General features: G+C 41.3%; 1 protein-coding gene across 1 annotated transcript in view; it reads left to right on the forward strand.

Moving 5' to 3' along the window:
* The window catches only part of TMPRSS15 (transmembrane serine protease 15), an 88297-nt gene that overhangs the window by 64912 nt on the left and 236 nt on the right, over nt 1–23149 (forward strand). Inside the window, 6 exon segments of the mRNA XM_073329227.2 lie at nt 8661–8756; nt 13340–13389; nt 13722–13896; nt 17471–17652; nt 17942–18037; nt 21541–21680. Of these exon segments, the coding sequence (XP_073185328.2) occupies nt 8661–8756; nt 13340–13389; nt 13722–13896; nt 17471–17652; nt 17942–18037; nt 21541–21680 (739 nt within the window).

The following is a 23149-nucleotide window of genomic DNA, read 5'->3' on the forward strand; positions in this document are numbered from 1 at the left end:
GGTTCCTCTCTTATCTTCTGTAACTAAGGGATGGGCAAAATATTAGTCCCCATTATCAAAATATTGGCTCTTCATCCTCCTTACTTCCCAAGAGCTATCACAGAACCCCAAAAACTCCAGTGTCCATTTGTAATATACCAGTGTTCTGTGCAATAATGGCCCATCTTACTGCACTTCTTTATGGTCATTTGGATATGTAATGGCAGCTCTTCAGAACATTTGAAAACAGATCATATTTGATTGAGGTTTAAGGCCAAATTCTTTGCCAATTTAAATCCATTGACTTCATTGTGCCAGCAGAAAATCTGGCCTCTTATCTGCTGGGAAATAGCTTCTAAATTCTAAATATAAAGACATCTTGAAATTTTATGATTTGTGAAAAAAAATGTGAACATTCATCCTACTTTGATCAGCTATAGAGCTGTTAAAAAAAAAGTCAAAATTGGAAATTGTAATGAAAACGTGAAGAATTTTTCACGAAAATTTGTACTGTGACCTGACCAGCTCTAGAAGTATCTAACATTGTACTTTAAAAAAAAAAAGCAAAAAAAAGCACCCTATGGCTAGAGAGGTTTTGCAAAAGCCACTGTTTTGGCGGGGGATGACCCACAGAAACAGCAACAATGTAGTTTATATGATCTGGCTCTGGCTGTCACTTGGCAGAGGTGAACAAGAAAAGCAGTGCTAATTTCAGCTACATTAGAAAAACTGGGGAATAAGGGACAAAGAGGGGGAATAATACCCTAAATGGAAGAAGGCAGTCAGTAGAGAAATAAAATACTTATTTTTAAATGTTGAAAGAGATATTGTAAAAAAGGGGATATATAAAAATGTAAACTCAATAGTGCAGCAGGGAGCGAAGAGAGGAGCCAGCAGCAGCTCCTCTTCTAAAGCAGGAACATCTTTTAAAAGAGTAAGCTTCAGCAATCAAGGTCCACAGGGAAATTTGGTTTCTTCCCACATCAACTTATTGCCTGAAGGAAAAAGACCAACCACCGATGAAAATAGAAAAGTCTGGCCTTCCCACAGTGGCAAAGAGGAGTAAGTCAGAGGCCTGAGTGTTCTTACATCCAACTCCCTTGATAGTGACCTGAGGACAGTTTTTGTCTGGCATCAAACTTACAAGGGAAAAGAAGTTGAGCTTTCTTATCCCTCTATGTATGACTTAATTAACTTCCTCTGTCACCTTGCTGTTTGAGAAGTTAGAAGATGGTCTCCTGAACTCTATTCTTACTCTTTAAAGAGACCTACTGTAGCATAGTAAACTGAACTCGAGTAAACTCTGACCTCCCCGTCAAAGCTGTGTGTGGGTCCTGCTGCTGGGAAAATACTTCAGTAAAGTGGCCTGGGCAGATTGAATAATAAAATCAAAGAAATTGGAGATGTATAAGACCTATTAGGTCATTTTGTCCATCCTCCTGCCAGTGCCAAATTGCTCCCTTTAGTATATTTTCTGTTACTTTGTCCAGTTTCGTATTATGACAAAAGGGTATTCCCCCCATTTCCTTAGTGAAACTATTCCACAGTCTATCATAATTCATGGCCTATGTTCTCCTTTTCTTCATTTCATCCAAGAAGAGGATCTGTTCAGTGCTGCTGCCATAAAATGGAGACACAAACAAAATTTGGCCTATATAGCCCAGTGACTCTAAAATTAAATATGGCTTAAATCAGTGGTACCTGAGATTCTCTGTGTGGTAAGATCCTGAACGCATTTGTCATAAACATACAGCTAAGGGTACCATAAAATCCCTCCTTTACCTTTAAAGGGTTAATCAGTTCCATTAACCTTGTTGGCACCTGACCAGAAGGACCAATGGGGAAAGAAGATACTTTCAAATCTTGGTGGGGGGCGGGGTGTTTGGGCTCTTTGTTGTTCTCTCCAAGACAAAGAGAGAGACCAAGCAAGTAATCCAGCTCCTACTGAATGATACATCTAAAATTACAGAAATAGTAAGTAATAGCAAGGAAATGTGTTAGACTATCTTTTGTTTTAGCTTGTGAATTTTCCCTATGCTAAGAGGAAGGTTTATTCCTGTTTTTTGTAACTTTAAAGTTTTGCCTAGAGGGGAATCCTCTGTGTTTTTAAATCTTATTGCCCTGTAAAATTACCTTCCATCCTGATTTTACAGAGGTGCTTCTTTTACTTTTTTCTTTGTAATAAATTTCTGTTTTTCAGAATCTGATTGGGTCTGGTCTGTGCTCACCTTGTTTACTCTCAAGCCTCCCCAGGAAAGGGGGTGAAGAGGCTTGGGGGATATTTTGGGGAAACAGGAACTCCAAGTGGTCCTTTTCCTAAATCTTTGTCTAACTCACTTGGTGGTGGCAGCAATACCATCCTAGGACAAGGAAGGATTTGTGCCTTGGGGAAGTTTTTAATCTAAGCTGGTAGAGATAAGCTTAGTGGGTCTCTCATGCAGGTCCCCACATCTGTACCCTAGAGTTCAGAGTGGGGAGGGAACGCTGAGAGCATTGCTCTTTTAGACTTTCAACATTTACAGTGCAGTTTTATGGGCCGTATTTTAGCCTCACTTACACTGGGAGCAATTCTAGTGACATCATTGGCACATCACTGAATAACCAGCACTATTTCTTGTAGCAGGCTGGTTTTCAATGGATGTCACTCATCTAACTACTAAGTGAAATCTTAGCTTGTAAGATCTGACAAGAGTACAGCCTAATGTTCCTTTGTGATAAATAAGCAAACTACGGAAATCAATCTAATCAGGAGCCCTTAAAGAAAATATTCAGGGTCTTATTTTTCATCATTAGCTGAGAAAATCTGTTGTTTTTGCCTGAACAATCACTGCATTTGTGTACACATCAGGTATCTGGATGTACAAATCATGATGGCAATTTGCATGTGCAATTACCTGATTGATGCATGCAAATATAATAATTGTATATGCATATTAGGCATACAGTTTCACAGCAAACTTATCTTAAAACAAACCCCATCATGTTAAGATTCTTATTTGTTAGTTCTTCTTCGAATAGCGCCTCTGCGGATGCTCCACTTCAGTGCGCTTGCACCCTGTCCCTTTGATCAGAGATTTTTGGTAGTAATGCCAATTTGGTACACTCATGCACCCCACACATCCTCATGCCCCATACAGTTCCTTCTCAACCACCTTTGGCCCAAGATGTAGTCAACTGCGTGCCTGTTCTCTAATATTTAGCTTTTTCTCAGATTCCTTGTAATTCCTTACCTTATAGTGTTATAGTTGCTAGAACAATTGTTCCTTTTTGTTTTTTCTTTTCTTTCTTAAAAAAAAAAACTTTTTATTCATAGAGATAGTTACATAGTTAGGAGATTTCCCTTTCTAGGGGGTAAATTTTCATTAGGTTTTCTTGGGAATGCCTGGGATTTGCCCAGGATTCAAGAGGTGCCTCTTCTGTTGTGAAGTTATTCCAACAAGTGACAGACTCTCCCAGTACCTCTGCTGTCTCATATCCCCAGCTAGTGGAGGATCTGTACTTCCTTCAAAGGGAGATCCCCCAAAAACAGAGAAATTAAGTTTAAACTCCTTGTGATGGAGCAAGATTTACATCCAGCTTCAGATCTGGGAGAGAGTCCCCACTGTACATAGACCTCCCAGTACAGCTAGTGCCCCATCCGCATCAATATCTCAGTCACCAGAGACCAGCAGAGAGGTAGGCACTACCATGACACAGAGTACATTTATGGTGCCGAAGTCCTCATCTACATCTGCCTCTAAGCAAAAGTATGTGAGGAGGAAGTCTCCAAGAAGTTATCAGTCACCACCCCACAAGAAGACTACGGAGACATCAAGTCCTGAGAGGTGTTCTGTGCAAGATCTGAGTGAGGCCAGTACAGCAAAGGCAAAGAGGAATCAGTCATCTAAGACAGACTCAGTACAGAGTTCAGATACCCATACCCAGAGGAGCAGAGACAGGCTTGAAAAAACCAAGTCCATCCCTGAACAACACTCACTACCAATAACCAGAAAGACTGCTCACCTATCTATGGTACCAAGGGAATCCCATGCCAAGTGCTTGGTGCCAGCTGCATTGTACTAAAGCCATCGTCCACGGTTTCCCACTTGTCCCAATCCTTGATACTGTCAGTACGGAAAGAATTCAGGTCCCTAAGGACCTGATAATATCTTCTGAGCCAGTATCTCCACTGTTAATAAGTGAAGGAGTTTGGGGAGCCCTGTAAGATAGGGATGTGCTATTTTTCCCATTTTAAAGGTGGGGAACTAAGGCAACTTGCCCAGGGTTACACAGGAAGTCTGTGCAAAAGCAGGAAATTGTACCAGGATCTCCCAAGTCCCAGTAAGCACCCTGGACTTCCTTTCTTTGACTGTAAGCATTTAATCACAGTTTGGGAAACTTCCAATAAACTGCTTTCATCAATTGAGGTTCCAATATTAAATCCCAAATCCAGATTTTAAGATTCAGCCCATTATGTTGAGAAATTAAATCATACAAGAAAGGAGTTTGGATTAGCAAAGGTAAGAGCAGACATATTTCTAAATGCTTATGGCTTTTTCCTTCATTTTAAATCATATTTTTCTCTGTTTCCAATTGTTGATCAGTATGTGACAGAACAATAGAAGAATCTCATCAGAACAGTTCCCTGAATCCTTTCAGGGCACACATGACCTGCATCACCATGTATATGTTCTCTTGCATAATGGAAATAATGTTGCTATATAACTGAAATCCTGGCTCTACTGAATGAAACATGTTATTACAATAATAGCTTTCCAATAAAGGCACTTGATTTCCTTTTATCTTTACTGAAAAGGAAGAAAGAATACAAAAGCTATTCATTGATTTTTAATGAGGTGGTGTTTTATTCAACAGATTACAATCCAGTACACATCTCATGTGTCACGCATAAATTCTTGGAATTTGCAGTTTTATGTCTTCCAACAAGATATCTAAGAACCTTTAGTCAACTAACTTGCTGTAATTTGATAAATCAAGAGAAACTCTTGAGGGTTAACTCAGAGAAGCACGTTAAACTTGCTTTCAGGAAGTGAGGGGACTATTATCTTGAGGAGGTGTCAAAGACTAGAGAAAAATTGAGAGAAATCTAGAACAGTAATCCGGACAGTATTGCATTAGTCAAATAGAGGAGCAAGAAGTAGAAATAGTTAGTTCTCACTTTGCTGAGAAAAGAGCAAGAAATGTAGGAGAAGAAAAGCACTGAGTAGATAGTCAGAGGTCAGTGGGAGTTTGAGTTAGAAAGGATTGCAGGTTTTTGCCCTATTACAGGATCTCTTTCAACCAATCAGATTTAAAATGTGTATTCAAAAGGATCATGAGACACTGCCTTCTCACACCCAGGGTGGCTGCAAACTAATTCTAGACCCAGAGGCCTGCACCAAAGACTATCTGTGCTCTACCCTGGCCAGAGGGCCAGAGACCCTTATAAACTGTTACTTGCGGTCTATCCCAGGCAGGAGGCTGTGGGCTAAAGACTGTTTGTGCCTGGCCCTTCCCAGAGGGCAAGAGCTTCCCCCACAGACTATTGATTACTGTCTGCCTGTAATGAGGCAGAGTGAGGGACCACTACAATTGTTGGAGAATTCAGGCATCATCCCACCCCTGAAACAAGGGGACAAGCCCAGAAAAGCAGCATATCAAATCCCCCCCATGTGCCGGATGATGGAACGGGGAACCTTCCAACCAGGAAGGATGGAGGTCAAGAAGCTCACAGAGTGGCTCACCAAGTGCCAACAGCAGAAGCATGTGGTGCAGCTTGAGCAGCAGCAGCAATGCCTGCAACAGCAACTGATTCAAGAGCTGGGGGTCCAACACCAGCACCAAGAATGGCAGTGCTTGCAGCAGCTGGCTGTGTTGGTACTGACACCCAGCAGCTCCAATCCTGGGGGAGCAGTGACCCCGACTAACCCCATGGTGCTTGGGAGCCTGACAAAAATGGGTCCCAAAGGTGACCTGGAGGCCTTCCTCAGTTTCAGCTGAGTCTGGACCAGGGAATCTTGGGCATGTAAGCAGCCCCCAGGGCCAAGTGATGACCCTGTTAGACGTGGACGGAATTTGGATCTCCACCCTCATGAACTCTGTGGACAGACTCTGGTATGTCAGGACCTTGTGAAGCCCCCAGACACGTAGTATGCTGCTGCTGTTGGCAGGGTTACACAGATCGCTATCCTCAGGCCTGGGTCACCTTGACTGTGAGGGGGGATATGAGGATTATGATAGTGGATCTGTCACCAAGGCTGGCCTAGCCCATGATCTTAGGTCGAGACTGGAGCAGCTTCTTGGGGGTCCTGCACACCATGAGCCTCGAGTCCCAACAGCCCCAGGGCATCTTTGTGGGAGAGGTCCTGGAAGGGACAGACTGGGCACCCAGGAACCTCAACCCAAGCAACCAGCAATACTTCAAGGCTGACCAGGACCTTCTTGATGAAGGGGGTGATCGCAGGCCTCCCACTCATGATGAACCCCCTGGTTTAGACTCAGACTTTAACCATGATTAGTGGGAGGACCCAAACCTCAGATGGGCCTATGAGCAGTTGGCTCATGTTGATGGGAAGATTATGGAACCCATTCCCCAGGAAATGCAGTATCGCCGCTTCTAGTTGACTGGCAACTGCCTCTAGCGAGTCGATCATGACTCCCAGACCCAGGACATCCAGACCCAGCTGGTAGTCCCCCGATGCCACTGTCAGGCCACCTGGCAGCTTTCCCACATCATTCCCACGGCGGGACATCTGGGGCATGAGAAGACCTTAGCCCAGATCCTGATATGGTTCTTCTGGCCCAGGGTACACCAGGAGGTAAAGGGTTGTTTGTGACTTCTGTCCAGCATGTCAACTCACAGCCCCATGAGGGGTACTGAAGGCTTCCCTTGTTCCCCTGCCAGTGATCGACACCCCCTATGAGAGAGTCACAATGGACCTGGTAGGACCCTCCTGAAGAAAGTCATGGGGTTCCAATATATCCTGACAATCCTCAACTACACCACCTGGTTTGAGGAGGCAATCCCCCTCCAGAAAGTCACAGCAAAAACTGTGGTTACAGAATCTTTCCCTGGGTGTCTCTCCCCCAGGAAGTCCTGACAGACCAAGGTACCAATTTCACCTCACAACTGTTCCAACAGGTCTGTGACCTGTTATGAATGAAAAAGCTCCAAATGTCCGTGTATCACCTGCAGACTGATGGGTTAGTAGAGCAGTTTAATCAAACCCTTAAAGAGAGGATGTTGAAGTTTCCGCCAGAAGATCTGTGCCACTGGAACCAGCTTATCCCTCCCCTATTACTAGCCATTAGAGAAATTCCCCAGTCCTCGAGAAAGCTGAAGATGTCAGGGAGGTTGCACAGAGTGTAAATCAGGGAAGAATTTTGATTCAGTGTATTTTGGTATAATTCATTATTATGTTCCTGCAAATGCCTGTGAGGCCAAGTAACTGCTAGGATGGAATTTTTCAGGTACATGAATATGTCATTACAGTAAAACAATCTGAAACAATGCTACTGTACTGTATTGTACTGAACATTGGGTGTGTAATAAGGGTGTATTCCCTTTCCAGATTGCTTTTTAGGCAAGTTGGTTTGAATGGACTTGTAACTATGAACAGACCCATGTTACTAAGATTGCCTCTTGAATTGAATCCAGAGTTAACCTTCTGCCAAATGTAGGGGGTTTAGTGTTCACAGCCCAATACCACTTTTACACTAGCCTGGCTCCGTTAAATTCAATAACGTGCAACTGGCATGGAACTGATGTGGCAGTGGAGAATCACACCCACTGGGTTCTGGTTCAGCTCATTAAAGAAACTGGCTCAGGATGCAGAAGTTCAGATCAGAATTTACCATTAGTTTGCGGGGAGTTAGTTATAGTTCTCTCCCAACTGCATACATAAGTACTGTAGAATTGCTTCACCTCTGCCTTGCGTCTTGGGCAGCCACTTATCCCAGTGCAAAGTGCATGTAAGATGCTCCCATATTAGAATGGCCGTATATTATTCTGACATTGCACAGATGTGATAATTAAACAAAGTGTGAGTCAACGGAGGATAAATGCATTTATTTTCTGCTCAGCTGAAATTCTCAAGCTGGCTAGGTTTTTATATGCCATTCTGAAGTCAGGTTTAAAAACACTGAGGTTTTTTTAGAAAAAAAGTTCTAACCACCAAGACATACACAGTAGCCTCCCAAGTAACTTGACAATCATATTATACTTGTTCTTGTCCATTGCTGTCCCTCTGGGTAGTTGTCTTTTCTGTTCTTAATTTAGCGCTAGGCTCTGCCATTTTCACATTAAGTAATATCTTATTTCACAAATAGCTCCATCAAGGCCTTTGACTTTAAACTCTTCTCCATAGAGAATGCACCTCTATTTGTTCTGTAAAGCCCAGTGTACATAATACTGTTTCCCCCCAAAGTACAGAACTGTAGTACACAAGTTTCAATTGACTATTGTTGAACATTGCATAATAAAATTTAACTCTCTATCTTTTAAAAATGGTAGTGCAGTACCTTTGAGTGGTGGCATTGTTTCTGTTCTTTTTCCTTTAGATTTCAAACCTCAAAAAATCTTTGAATAAATACCCACTATTCTAGGAACCAGTACTACCAGGCATAATCATTTTTAAAATGTTATTTAGTCAGAGAAACACAATGAGTATCTTAAAAATGTCTCATTTTTTCCCTCTTCCTAGAAATATGACTACATCATCAGCGATGTTATCCACTGGAAATGGGCCATTTGTAAAAATCACCAAAGCAGCTAACCAGAGCCTAATACTTACACCAAGGTAGGCATCAATGCATCTTTCTCACATTAAGGATCAAATTGATTATAGTGGTAAATAAAAATAAATATAATAATAAATGTCTTGTTCTACTTTACTTTAGTTGAAATCCAATGTGGTCTAGTATATAAGGCACTGCCCTGGGAGCCAGGAGACCTAGATTCTATTCCATCTCTGCCACTGACTTTGTGTGTGACCTGGGGCAAGTCATTTCATGTCTCTGTTTCCCCTGCCATGTGTTGTGTATTGTAAGCTTTTGGGGCAGGGACTGTCTCTATCTGTTTGTATGTTACAATCTTGGTTAGGGCATCTAGGTGCTACTGTGATTACAGTAATAAATAGTACTATTCTTGCATAGCATTTGTATCCGTAGATCTCAAAGTTTTTACATTAAGTATCATTAACCCCATTTTACAGATGGAGAATAAGGGGTCCAGAGAAGTGAAGTGACTTGGCCAATATCATCACTCAGATTGATGGCAAGAATAGAAGAACCCAGATCTGTTAACCCAGTCCAGTGTCCTATTTTGTAGCCCACACTGCTTCTCATATTAAATATAAAATGTTAGGAAAATACTGAAAACTGGTGATTTGTGACCAGTCCATAACAAGAACAGAGAGCAATACAAATGTAATAGCCAGCTAGAAAAAAAAAAAAAAGCATGTCCTTCTCTTCCTGGTTGGCTATGTTTTAAGGCAAGTGGTAGTAACAAAAATAAAATGAGGCGTGTATAGTGCTTCTGGCTTTGTCTCCATATCTTTCTTACGGAAATCAGCTCATTAAGCGAGGAGCTGTTCAGAATCATATCCTAGCCCCTAATCTCTTTTACCTTATATCGTATCTGATGTGACTTTGAAGGATTCCTATGGGTTTGGAATAACTGGGAGCTTTTCTTGACTCTAGACCCTGAATTTAATGGTTTTAAAGAATTATGTTCACAAGAGGTGCCCGTGCTTTAGGCACACCTATAAAAGGAGAGGTGCTTGCCATTGACTAGCAAGACAGTTCACACCTCAGTTAAAACAATGCCTTAAAGGAGCTAAGAAAGCTTAGTAGTCCTATCACATTAACAGTTACATTTTCCTGGAACCTTGATGGATGCACTGACACAGAAAATCACCATATAATTGCTCAGTTGCTTAGACTGGATTGAAGATGGGATGCATCAATAGTCTTGTAGGCTTCACTTATGAGCCATATTGCACAATAGTAAAGCTATAGAGAATATTTAATTTGCTGCAGAGTTTTCTTTTTCCCTGCTGGGAGCTGATTGATACATTTTCTGTTCTAATTCTATTCTGTTAATACCAAATATTTATCAGTCTCACTGGTGGTGGGGGAAAAAAAACATCTTAGAGTAATGGAGCATCATTAAAAGCTATTTTTCTTTTTTTAATAAAATGTATGTCTAAACAAGCATTGCCATGAGAGATCTTAAAGAGCAGCCTATGATTTAAAGGTGTCTTCTATTACTATCAGTTAGACACTAAAGAATGAGGAGAACAAGAGGAAAAGGAAGAAGACCGTTCATCTTAACTGCATTCCTACTGCAGAAAGAGATTTCTTTTCTGTTTATCATCTGAACTCCTGATAAGGGTCACTGTATTGTGGTGATACCATTATACCCTCATGTAGTTTCACAGAAGTTGTAATGTTACAGAATGAGAGGACGATTAGACAGTGTTTTTCTTTTAGTAAAATAAACTAATAATAATAAAAGTCAACTGATAATCAATACATGAAGGCCAGATCCCACACTGCATTTAGTCCTTACTCAGTCAAAACTCCCTTTGAAGGTTGCAGGAGTTTTGACTGATTAAGGATAGTAAAATGTGACCCAGAGATGAAACCACTGTTCACATCCGGGACACACAGGGAATTTATTTACTGACAGAAGGATAACATTTGCATTGGGCCAGATCCTAGCCCTAGAAGCATTGGTGGGGCTTAACACGAAGCAGCTCTGTGGCATGGCAGGCTCCACAGCCAGAGATGGGTTAGAGATTTGGGGGGCCCTGGGTCAGAGCAAGTGGGGGCCCCTCTCCACCCCCTTCCTCCTCCGCCAGTGCTCCTACCAGGGAAATGGGGTAGGGGCATGGGGGCTTGCCCCCCCACAAACTCCTGGTGGGAAGCTGGGTCAGGGTTCAGGGGCTTCCCCCACTGCCCAGCTGGAGCACCGGGAGGACAGGAGGAATGGTGCAAGCAGCCATCAAAGTCATCCACCACCACCGCAGGAGTTGCTGCCAGCCCAGCTTCTATATACAGTGTGACAAGTGGGCCTTTTGGAGGTCACGCAGGGGAAGCAGTCAGCATGCACCAGGCCTCCCTGACATTTCAATGGGAGAGGAGGGGGATTAGAACTGGGCAAATAATTGATTTTTCTGGCTCATTGGCAGCTCTGAAACATTGAAAAACAATTTTGGTTTGAATCAAACCAAAATAAAAATTCTGAAAAATTTTGGCAAATTGAAAATGTCAAGAGATGTTTCATTTTGTATCAAACAGAACATTTCATTTGACCCAAAATAAAATGTATTGTTTCCTTTCCAGATGCTTTTAAAAATAATAGCAAAGGAAATGAACGGCTAGATTCACAAATGTGGGAATGAGGGGAAGGGAAAGAGCTGGTGCTGCCTATCTTATAACCTTTATCCCAGTGATTAGGGTGCTTACACAGGATGTGGGAGACCCAGGTTCATTCTCCCCCTCTGCCGGATGTAAAAAAGAGATTTGAACGCAGCTCTCCAACATTGCAGGAGTGTAACCCTAGCCACTGGACTGTAGCGTATGCCTCCGTGGGGCTGTTTCAGTCTCTCCTATTGAAGCTGTTCTATTGGTTAGGGCACTTTTCTGCAGTGTGGGAGACCCAAGTTCAAATCCCTTCTCCACATCAGGTACGGTGGGGCAATTGGATTCAGTTGAATGCCTTAAACACTGGCTAAAAGTTATTAGGTTGGTGGCACCACCTTCTCTCTGTCCATTTTGCGAATCGCACCAAATCCCAAATCATTGTTTTGGCCAAAAGCATTTGGCAAATTTGTTTCAAAATCAGGAATACTTTCAGGCTGGTCCAAACTGCATATTTCGGCAAATAAACCATTCAACTGAAAATTTTCATCCAGCTCTAAGGGGAATGGATCCTCCTCAGCTACCCAGCTGGCATCAATAGGAATGACAAATGGGATGAACAGTCCAAAGCCAGTCTCCAGACTGACAGCTCCAACATGAAGTAAAGGTGGAGGCCCACTAGCTTGAAGTCCCTCTGATCATGGCAAACAGAGGGTGTCAGCAGTGTAAGAAATATCTCAGTGAGTTGCCACTCCTACCCATAGCTCCCTGCTATAGATTAAAGAGTGGGAGATGCTAGATGTTGTATCACCATCATAGAAGGCATGGGCCCTGTCCAGATGAGCTAACGTTCTATCCCACCTCCCGCTGAACCTGCATAAGGAGTGGGCTGCATTAGTTCCTGCACCCTCTGCAGCTCCATGGAATCCATGTAAGGCAGTTTGGTAGAGATGGAGCTCCTATGCAAAAGTTCCCAGTTACTGTGCAATCCTGCTGGGAGCCGGTGTGTTCGCTGCCCTACCCTTTTCTGTGCCATGTTATTCATCCTCCCTGCCAGATGGCCCAATGTACAGCTGGTTTACAAGGGCTTATGAGTTTTCAATGGGAGTTTGAGTAAAGACTGAAGAATTTGGCTTCAATGGTGTAAACCACATCCTTGGGGTTATATGTAAGACTGAAAATAGGAGATATTTGCAATGTGAAAACTATACAGTGATTCTGGATTACAATATGAGAGTGTATGTTATTGTATAATAGGGAAATGTTGATAGCTACATTTATACAATCATGCTATATTACTCTGTATACATTTAAAAAACAAACTGTGCATTAAACTAGTCCTCCAGTGATATTCTTTCCCAGTATATTTTTGTATATATCAAATTTAATTGGTGGCACAGGCACTGTCCCCAGTGTTCAGATTCATTACAAGCTATGAAGATAATCTTAAAACCTCTGGGTGTCAGAAATGCTTGAGTAGTTTTGATCTGTGGCCTTGTGCTCTTCAGGCTTCTGGCTTTATGTCTCTTCTAAATAATTCCTAAGCCTTTATATGTGTCTATATATATTCTACAGTGCAGTGTTATCTCCATGAAAGCTAAACTGATATCAGACTAATATATATATTTTTTTAATTCTTTGGTTACACTGATCTCTAGTGGCAAGTTCCTGAAAACACCTAAGAAGGCAGCAAAAAATCCATAGTGAATTCAGTTTGTATTGGATTCAGAATTTTAGCAGATGACATTCCCCCCCTAAAGATTAAGCTACTTTTATTTCTATAATACGCTGTTTTTAATCAAATGCACAGCAAAGGAGAAATTATATGTGCAATATCCATTTAAGCATTGGGCAGTACAGGCAAATTACTGCATATTAACACCATGGTTTTACTTTAGAATAAGGAAACAAAACAAAAGAAGTTTTATAGTGATTCTAAACTGCACTTAAACATATGCATGTAATGTCACCTGGCATGCAGATACCTGTGTTTTTAACAACTGTGCTTTCATTCTAGCAAACAGTGTCTCAGTAATCTGGTGATTTATCTACAATGCAACAATAAACGTAAGTAAGTGTTTCATAAGAAACTTCCACTTCAAAAATAAAATTGTTAGGTCCATAAACTTCATGTATATTGTTTGAAAGATTTTGGCAGTGAAATATAAACTGTATTTTCATATAAACCATGAAGCAGGAACATTTACTATGTTCAGTTGTTTGCATACAACGGGTGCAAACAAAAAGAAGATATCCACCACCCCCTCCTCCCACCCTCCCACCCTCCTGAACTTTAGGGAAGATCAGATCCTGTTCCAGACTGGAACTTTGCATCTTGGGCACATCTTGAAATACGGCATAAATTAATTTCAGATCTCCCCTCCCCTTTCAAATTTCAGCTTGTGGAAAACGACTCATAACTCAGGAGATCAGTGCAAGGATTGTAGGTGGAAGTGATGCCAAAGAAGGAGCTTGGCCTTGGGTAGTCTCACTGTTTTTTAATGAAAAACCTATATGTGGAGCTTCCCTCATCAGTGATGAATGGCTAGTCTCAGCAACGCACTGTGTATATGGGTAATGTTTACTTTCTCCTTAAGTTAATACATATACCATGTTGGCACTCCCAAATGTTCATGTATAATGATGGAAAGATGCTCATTCATAAAGCTGGGTTACGGAATGGCCCTGACCTGTCAATCAGATACGCATGGGGCAACACTGCTAGCCACATAGGGTATGTCTACACTGTGATAAAAGACCTGCGGCATTGGTCTGCTCACTTGGACTCACAGGGCTCAGGCTGCGGGGCTATAAAATTTCAATGTAGGCATTCAGCCTTGGGCTGTAGCACGAACTCTGAGACCCCGCAAGGGGAGAAGGTCTCAGAGCCTAGGCTCCAGCCCAAGCCTGAAAGTCTGCACTGAAATTTTTAGACCCTCAACCTGGGCCCTGCTGACATGGGCTCTGTGACTTGGTACCGCAGGTTTTTTATTGCAATGTAAACAAACCCATAAAGTCCCACTGAAGTCAATAGGAACCACATATTCACAGGGATCTCCCCTTATGTATCCTATGAAAGAGAATAGATATGGTTGCCTTTGATAGCAGGGAACTGAACTCATTGACCAGGAGGTACGTCCAATCCTATATTGTAATGTTCTGATGGATCTGACTACGGAATCAGGGCTTACATTTATGGTTTTAATAATATTCTGTTATTGTTGCCTCAGTAAAATGACTTTTTCATGCTAGAATAATGTTGTTTTGCCAAATTAATTGTTTATTTTCAAAGTTGAAAAAGAATTATTCAGTGGTCTGAAGGCCCATCAGATAAATGATTCAGATTAGGTATTTGAAAATCATACCCAATAACAAAACTGTTCAAATGGAGAATAGCCAGAGTCAACAGAAAGTATGAGGAAAAATTAATGTAGGGGACTTGAGACAGTTCTGTAGGATTTTTCAAACACGTAATCTCTCTTTCTCTCTCTCCCATCCCCCAATGTATAATATTGTGGTGAAAACTCATATACAGCAGGGACCCAGTTTTATAAAAATGACATGACCACTGAAGTCTGCACCAGACTAGGGAAAATCCTGAAATTAGTGATAGGTATAGTTAACAACCCAGCTCATCATTTAATTATTATGTACTGAATTATTCATTCACCTAATAAGAGATGGAGTCCAGCTCACAGCTCCTGGAGTTTTTAGTAGCCCCACATTTCAATGACTCCAGTAAGGAGTCACTGAAATCAAGAGACACTTTTTTGAAAATGGAAGGTAGTATACATTAAATATATGATACCTCATCAAGCATTTGCAGTTTATCCGTAATTAGTTGGGTGTCTTCATTACTCACTCAGAGCTTTCCCAATGGTGTGAGAGTAAAGAATGACATCTTATCTCATAAAGGTAAATTTAGTATTGCCTGTGTAATTATGACTCTCTGCCATACACTATGAGAGACTGATCAAGATTTACACTACTCTATACAATTGGAATGAATCTCAATTTGTCTGAATAGATGTGTTAATCAGCTCAAGTAGTCTCTATGGTGCACTACCCAGAATGTGAGGAGATGAGGTATATTTTAAAATATTTCCTACAATATGTCACCATGATGTCTACAATTAAAGTGCTGTAGGGAGGACCAAGAATAGGAAAACATAGTGTTTAAAAAATCATGGAAGAGCTATCACTATTGTAAGTAACTAAATTCCATTTATTTATGTCTGAATATTGGTGACATGGCAGAATTTACTGAAGCCTTCTCTATCTATTGCTACCTATGAGCACTTAGCAGATGATTTCCCAATAATCTGCTACACATCATCTATTCATCTCCTCAGTTATCATACCCTTTTACAATGACTTGCCACCATTCCTTTTGTGATAACTGTCTCAAAGTTATTTCCATCTCTGTGCCTGATGTGACCAAAGTACATAAGTTTGTGCCGGTTGATTTCTGACAACAGAGTCTGCTTCTCTCCAGCAATGTTCCGAACATAAACATTCCTCATCTTTTCCATCCAGGAGATATGCAAAAGTCTTTGCCAGCACCACATTTCAAAGGCTTCAGTTTTCTTCTTCTCAGAAGCCTTAATTTCCCACAATTCACATCCGTAGGTTGCTATTGAGAAAATTAAGTTTTTCACCAGTTGAAACTTTGTACGTTTTAAGATTCTATGGGTTTTTTTCCGAATTTTTGTTACGGGGTCATTGCAGAGCAAACCATCCCTACATTTCTTCCAATTTCTTTAGAACAGCCTCCTTGGTTGGATATGTATGATCCCAGATAACTCAGCAGGACAGTGGGGTGGGAGGAGGTATTGTTTCATGATTTCTGTGTGTATATAAAGTCTGCTGCAGTTTCCACGGTAAACATCTGATGAAGTGAGCTGTAGCTCACGAAAGCTCATGCTCAAATAAATTGGTTAGTCTCTAAGGTGCCACAAGTCCTCCTTTTCTTTTTGAAATCATTTACTATCTCTACATCTTGAGCATTAATTGAGGTGTTTGCTTGCATCTTGTTTTTGTTAATCGTGTAGATGTACATGAATTTTATTTTCACCATATTCAGAGAGAGTCTGTATTCATCACTGTGTTTTTACAGACACCAATATTTGCTGCATTTCAATCACAATAGAGAACTGAAGGAAATCTGGGTGCTCAGCTTCCACCAGCTCATAAGTATTTATATTGTTTGTAAATCAGTTCATTCAGTGGACATTTGATGATTCAAAACAACTTCAGCTATAAAGCAGGTCTCTAACTAAAGTACATCCTTTACAGCTTAACAATAAATACAGATTGTAGAAGAACAAACTTGTCATATTTCTTTTTTCATTTAAATGCTGTGTTTCTATTATGTTCAGATAGTCTTAACTTCTGATTTTCTAGATTTTTTCTTCAGCTGTAGGTTAAAAAAAAAATTAAAAATCAGATTTCTAATGGTATGTCTACTCTGCAATCAGGTACGATTGCAGCATGTCTAGACATACCTGAGCTAACTTTGATCTAGCTAGCCTGAGTAACAATAGCCGTGAAGGTGTGACAGCATGGGACTAGTCTTGTCCACCCTGAACCCTGGACACATACACTGTCCATGCTACAGTGGTTTCACTGCTATTGTAACTTGAGCTAGCTTTGAGCTAGCTAAATTAAAGCTAGTTTTGGTATGTCTATATGTGATGCAATCACACCTCCCAGTTGCAGTGTAGACATACCCTCAGTCTACCATCCCCAAGGTATTTCATGCTCATAATTTTCTATCTGAGGGATGATTATTAATTGCATGGGAATTTTTAATTTCAGCTGTTTAAAGGGTCATAATAATTAATGATTCTTCAATAATTGTACTATTGTCCAAGCATCTCGGTATAAATGTATTATTGGCTTAATACCAAAAATGAACTGATGATTCTGTGATACTAAACTTTAGGCCACTAGTGCTGTCAGAAAACCAGAGGCAATTTCAAATGATACTATGCTATTCCACTTAATCTGAAAAAATATACCAAGTGTGTGTATGTAAAATAATATATATTTTTGAGGGGATTAAAGATTAATACAAATTATACATGGCAAATTGTTCAAGTCCTTCATTTGATCATAAATAATTGTGAATATTCATTGCAATCTCTAGGAGGAATTTAATACCATCTCAGTGGAAAGGAGTGCTCGGCTTGCATACCACTTTGAATCTCACATATCCTCAGACAGTAATTCGAAAGATCGATCAAATTGTCATAAATCCTCATTATAACAAGCGCACAAAAAATAATGACATTGCTATGATGCATCTTCAATTCAAAGTGAATTATACAGGTAGGATTGCTGATCTTCTCTTATACATTTATTTACTCTGTATGAATTAATTTGAGCTAGCTCCAAGTGGACTAGTCAACCTGACTTTACTCAGTAATGACAGGTTTATGGGATACTTGGACTTGTCCTTATAAATTAGATATAACCTTGGGAAAACCAATCCTGCACTTGTTGGACATTTTGCCTGAGCAAGGAAGAGAGGGTTTGGATCAATGTGCATTTTGGTAACTGACATCACAAAAACCAGAATACTGGAATCAAGCTGAAAATAATTATTTCTCTTTCACAGATTACATACAGCCTATTTGCTTACCAGAAGCAAGTCAACAGTTTTTGCCAGGAATTAATTGCTCTGTTGCTGGCTGGGGTAGAACTACAAATCAAGGTGAGTCACCACACTTTTAAAAATACCACACAAAATAAGGAAGAAAACTTTGTTTGCTGTCAGAGATGTATTTTTTACTTTACATTTTAAAGACTTCAAGTGATGGGAAATCTACCACATCGCTTGGGAAGTTGTTCCAATGGCTAATTTCCCTCCCTGTTAACAAAGTATGTCTTATTTCCAGTTTGATTTCCATTATCATGTTTCTGATTGTGTGCACACAATAGAAATCAATGTGAACTGCCTGTACATATTTGTGGGCGGGATTTGTATGTAATAGTAATATCTGCCTCTTAAATAGCATCTTTCATCAGTATTTCTCAAAGCGGCTTACAAAGGAAGTGTTATAATAATTTTACAAGTGGGGAAACTGAGTCACAGAGTGGTGAGATGACTTGCACAATATCACCCAGCAGTTGAGTGGCAAAGCCACAGCTAGAATGAAGGTATCCTGAGTACCAGTCCAGTGCTCTCTTTATTCAGCCACCTTCTGTGACATGAAAGATCTCGAAAAAGGTCATATACTGTGACTGATTTTTTTGCCATTCACTATAATGGAGTACTCTTCATATGGAAAAAAATGTCCATCATTTCCTTGTTTTTGTAGATTTAAGGCTGAAATCCTGCTTTTCACTTCATTCCATCTTGCTAAAGCAACGGCAGATGCAGAGAGAGATAAAATTCAGATCCAGATTTTGAACATCCCTGCCTTCAGGAGCATTCGGGTGCAAGAAGTTGGTTCCAGTCCTTCTCTAGAGGAAGGCCATTTTCATAAAATCGGATTGTTCAGTTTGGATGAGCACCAGGCAGTTCATATGCCATACCACAAGCTCGTCAGAAGTGGGGGAAAGAAAAGGGGACTTTTCTGCTGTTGAGAAACTTCAGCGAAGGAGGGCTGTTTATCTAAATTTTTTTAAATTAAAAAAATATTTAGGCTCATTTTAGACAAAAGGCTGAAATTTAGGCCCAGTGTGAACATTTCTGGGGTTGTTGCCTGTTCTTAACGAAGATCCCATATTGTCATGGCTGGGTTGTGGGCAGCCAGACCTAGTAGCCAGAGCCAGAGTCACTAGACAGGAATCAGGGTCAGAAGACAAACTGGAGGTCAGAACCATGAATCACATGACAGGAAATCAAGCCAGAGGAGCAGGAGCAGGAGGGCACATAGTCCAGAACAGGGTGGAGCCCAGCTGTTTCCTGTGCCTGTTGCTGGACCAGCAGGCCAGTCAGCTGCTCTGGGATGCCACCAAAAGTACTGCAAGGGCAGAGCTTCAAACTGGGGCTGGGCTTCTTGGATCCCAGGTAAGCAAGCCTTAGCAGGCTGCCAGATGGAGGGCTGGAATATGGCTGTTCCTATAAACCAGGGATCATAGAATCATAGAATATCAGGGTTGGAAGGGGCCTCAGGAGGTCATCTAGTCCAACCCCCTGCTCAAAGCAGGACCGATCCCCAATTAAATCATCCCAGCCAGGACTTTGTCAAGCCTGACCTTAAAAACTTCTAAGGCAGGAGATTCCACCACCTCCCTAGGTAACGCATTCCAGTGTTTCACCACCCTCCTAGTGAAAAATTTTTTCCTAATATCCAACCTAAATCTCCCCCACTGCAACTTGAGACCATTACTCCTTGTTCTGTCATCGGCTACCACTGAGAACAGTCTAGAGCCATCCTATTTGGAACCCCCTTTCAGGTAGTTGAAAGCAGCTATCAAATCCCCCCTCGTTCTTCTCTTCCGTAGACTAAACATCCCCAGTTCCCTCAGCCTCTCCTCATAACTCATGTGTTCCAGTCCCCTAATCATTTTTGTTGCCCTCTGCTGGACTCTTTCCAATTTTTCCACATCCTTCTTGTAGTGTGGGGCCCAAAACTGGACACAGTACTCCAGATGAGGCCTCACCAGTATCGAATAGAGGGGAACGATCACGTCCCTTGATCTGCTGGCAATGCCCCTACTTATACATCCCAAAATGCCATTGGCCTTCTTGGCAACAAGGGCACACTGTTGACTCATATCCGGCTTCTCGTCCACTGTAACCCCTTGGTCCGTTTCTGCAGAATCCACTGTAACCCCTAGGTCAAGGCCAATGGGGCTGCAGGAAGCAGCGGCAAGGACATCCCTCGGCCCACACCGCTTCCCGCAGCCCCCATTGGCCTAGGATGGCAAACTGCGGCCAGTGGGAGCCGCGATCGGCCGAACCTGCGGTTGTGGCAGGTAAACAAACTGGCCCGGCCCACCAGGGGTCTTACCCTGGCGGACTGTGTGCCAAAGGTTGCCAGTCCTTGCTATAAACCTTGGAAACCCAGGTTTATGACTTGTGGGCCATGACACATACATGCTGCCATGCCCAATTCAACCACATCAATGACAGAGAATTCTCACGTACATGTTTTTGGTGGCAAACATTTTAAAATGTCCCAAATGATTATTTTAAAATTTAAAATTTGCCAAAATTTCAGCCTGCAACCAATTTTTATGATCCTTACATAACCCACCCAAAATAAAAATTGCCATTTAAAAATGAACACACCCTGAAATGTATTTATACTGTACTTCATAATAAAGCAGATTTCCACTTTTCAGAGATTGTTATTGCAGATGGAGCCAAATTCTGTCCTGAGACAAAGGAGGTAGCACAGGGGAATCTGATGGCAGAATGTGGCTCATAGGATATTATTATTACTGGTAAGGATGCATGCAGAGGAAAGAATGCAGCTTGACTGTTAGAGCCTAGGCTGAATTTCCAGAGCTGAGAATTTACATTTTCATTTGTAAATCAATCCTATTGATCTGGTGTCACAGAGCAATAAACATGGAACAACTCTGCCATTTTTGCTGACCTACTTTCAGAGTACAATTGCGCCATAAAACTGTGGTTAATAATTAATAACATACATTGGTGTAAGGGGTTCAAATGACCAACTGAAAATCATACAATGTACTCAAAGAATCTGGATAGTCGAAGCCACATTTTTAATTAATCCTTAGATCCATGCATCATAATATTCATTTATTTTAGTGGTCTTCATTAAGTTATTTGAAAAACAAAATTTAGTGGTGATCCCTATTATAAAAGCTCAGGGTGTCATTCACTACTGTTTACTCAAGAATAACTCCAATGACTGAGGAGTAAGGGGGGCCTAGTGCACAACACACTGGACTGAGACTCAGGAGATGGGTATTCAAATCCTAGCTCAGCCTTATTTCAATTTGTGATCTTGGGCAAGTCACATAATATACCCTGCCTCAGTTCCCCGTCTGTAAAATAGAGTTAATAAATTCTACCTCACAGAGGATAAAATCTATTAATGATAGTGAGCCAGGGCCTTTTAAGTTCCTAGATACATTTTAATGAGGTATAAACTGAAGTAATGACATGGCAACCCAGGCCCTCGATAGTGCTGTGTAATGAAAGTGAAATTTCTGAATCACTAAGAATAATGGCTGTTGTTTATGCTATGCATTTTGATCAGTTTGGTTGTGTATACTCTCTATTTTGATCAGGTTCCACTGCAAACATATTGCAAGAAGCAGAGGTCCCTCTTATAACAAATGAGAAATGCCAACAACAGATGCCAGAATATAATATTACAGAGAATATGATGTGTGCAGGCTATGATAAAGGAGGAATAGATTCCTGTCAGGTAAGTAAAAACAACCCATTTGCATTGCTAATATTATATTCCTTCTAATTACTGAACAGCTCACTGGTTGGTCCTCTGATCATTAAAAACTAGCCACTCGCTGTCAGAATATAATTTCTACTCAGAGCCTTACATATTTCATACTGTAACAAGATACATGCTTCAAAGATTACAAGCTCATATATTTTAAGGTCCGAAGGAACCTTTCTGATATTAAAAAACCCCACTACAGAGCGATATGGGGTGTTGGAAGTGCCACATGTTGAACTTCACACAGTTTCTGGTCAGCAATCTCCTCAAGAGGAAGAGATGTTTGTGGGTGAAAATGTGAGGTGTGAAGCTTAAATACCAAGCTGATACAAGCCTAAGAAAGACTTTAGCTGGATGGATGGAGAGCAGCAAGGGGGCATTACCTTCAAGCATTTAGACCCCATAGATCCTCAAGAAATGGAAGCTCCAACAACTTGCAGGGGCTGCCCTTCTCTGTGACAAGACAACATTGTTAGAATCATGAATCGTAGAATATCAGGGTTGGAAGGGACCTCAGGAGGTCATCTAGTCCAACCCCCTGCTCAAAGCAGGACCAATCCCCAACTAAATTGCTCTCTTATGATCTTCCTGCCCTCTAGCAGCATAGCTTCCTAAGGAGCCATTGTCCACCCCAGCTCAGCCTACAATGCACTCCCTCTCTATGGGAAGGCAGGCAGCACTGAATTCTGTGTCTAGCTTCCACTTAGTTCTGCTTGAACTCTTAGTTCTAGCGGCATGAACTCTGTTTTTGCTGACAGTTTTCATCACATTCTAATGGGAGCATGCTACGTAATGTGGTTCTCACTGGATCTACACTGTGCTGCTTCTGGCTTGTGCCCCATAACTGCAAGACTAGACCAAATGAAGTTGCCTTTAGGGAGTTACAGCAGACTCCCAGAAAAAAGGAGGTCATACTGCTTTGGCTCCACTCCACATTCCTTAAGCTTGTGTGGCTTTCCCTACCTGTTTTGCTTTTATTTGTTTCCCCTAATGCCACACTGAAGAGGGAAGAGCGGGGCCTTAATACTATACAGAGTGCAACAAATCAGTGTTGTAATCAATAACCAAAGAACCATGAATTAGGAAGGATATAGCAAGTGCAGACAGCCTGTAGCCTTCTGCAGCTCCTCTTCAGCCTTTGAGAGAGAGATTTTATTCCCCCAGACCTTTTTCAGAAGTCCCCGGTGCAAACCCCACTTATACAGGATTTGTGCAGGGTAAGAGAATATAACCTAAAGTTGATAAGTAAAACAATTAATGCAAAGGGTTCTACTATGCTTCATGGTTGATACAGTTCATGACTAACAGGTGTCTAAGAGCTTAAGATCACACATTATGTTAAAAAATTTAGTAAACAGTGTTCTCTTTTGAGTATTTCTCCATGTGGATCCCCTTCTGGGCACATCAGGAGTATGTGCACCAAAACTGGGATACACACA

The sequence above is a fragment of the Lepidochelys kempii genome, chromosome 1 (genome assembly GCF_965140285.1).
Source record: "Lepidochelys kempii isolate rLepKem1 chromosome 1, rLepKem1.hap1, whole genome shotgun sequence".
Taxonomy (NCBI): Eukaryota; Metazoa; Chordata; order Testudines; family Cheloniidae; genus Lepidochelys; species Lepidochelys kempii.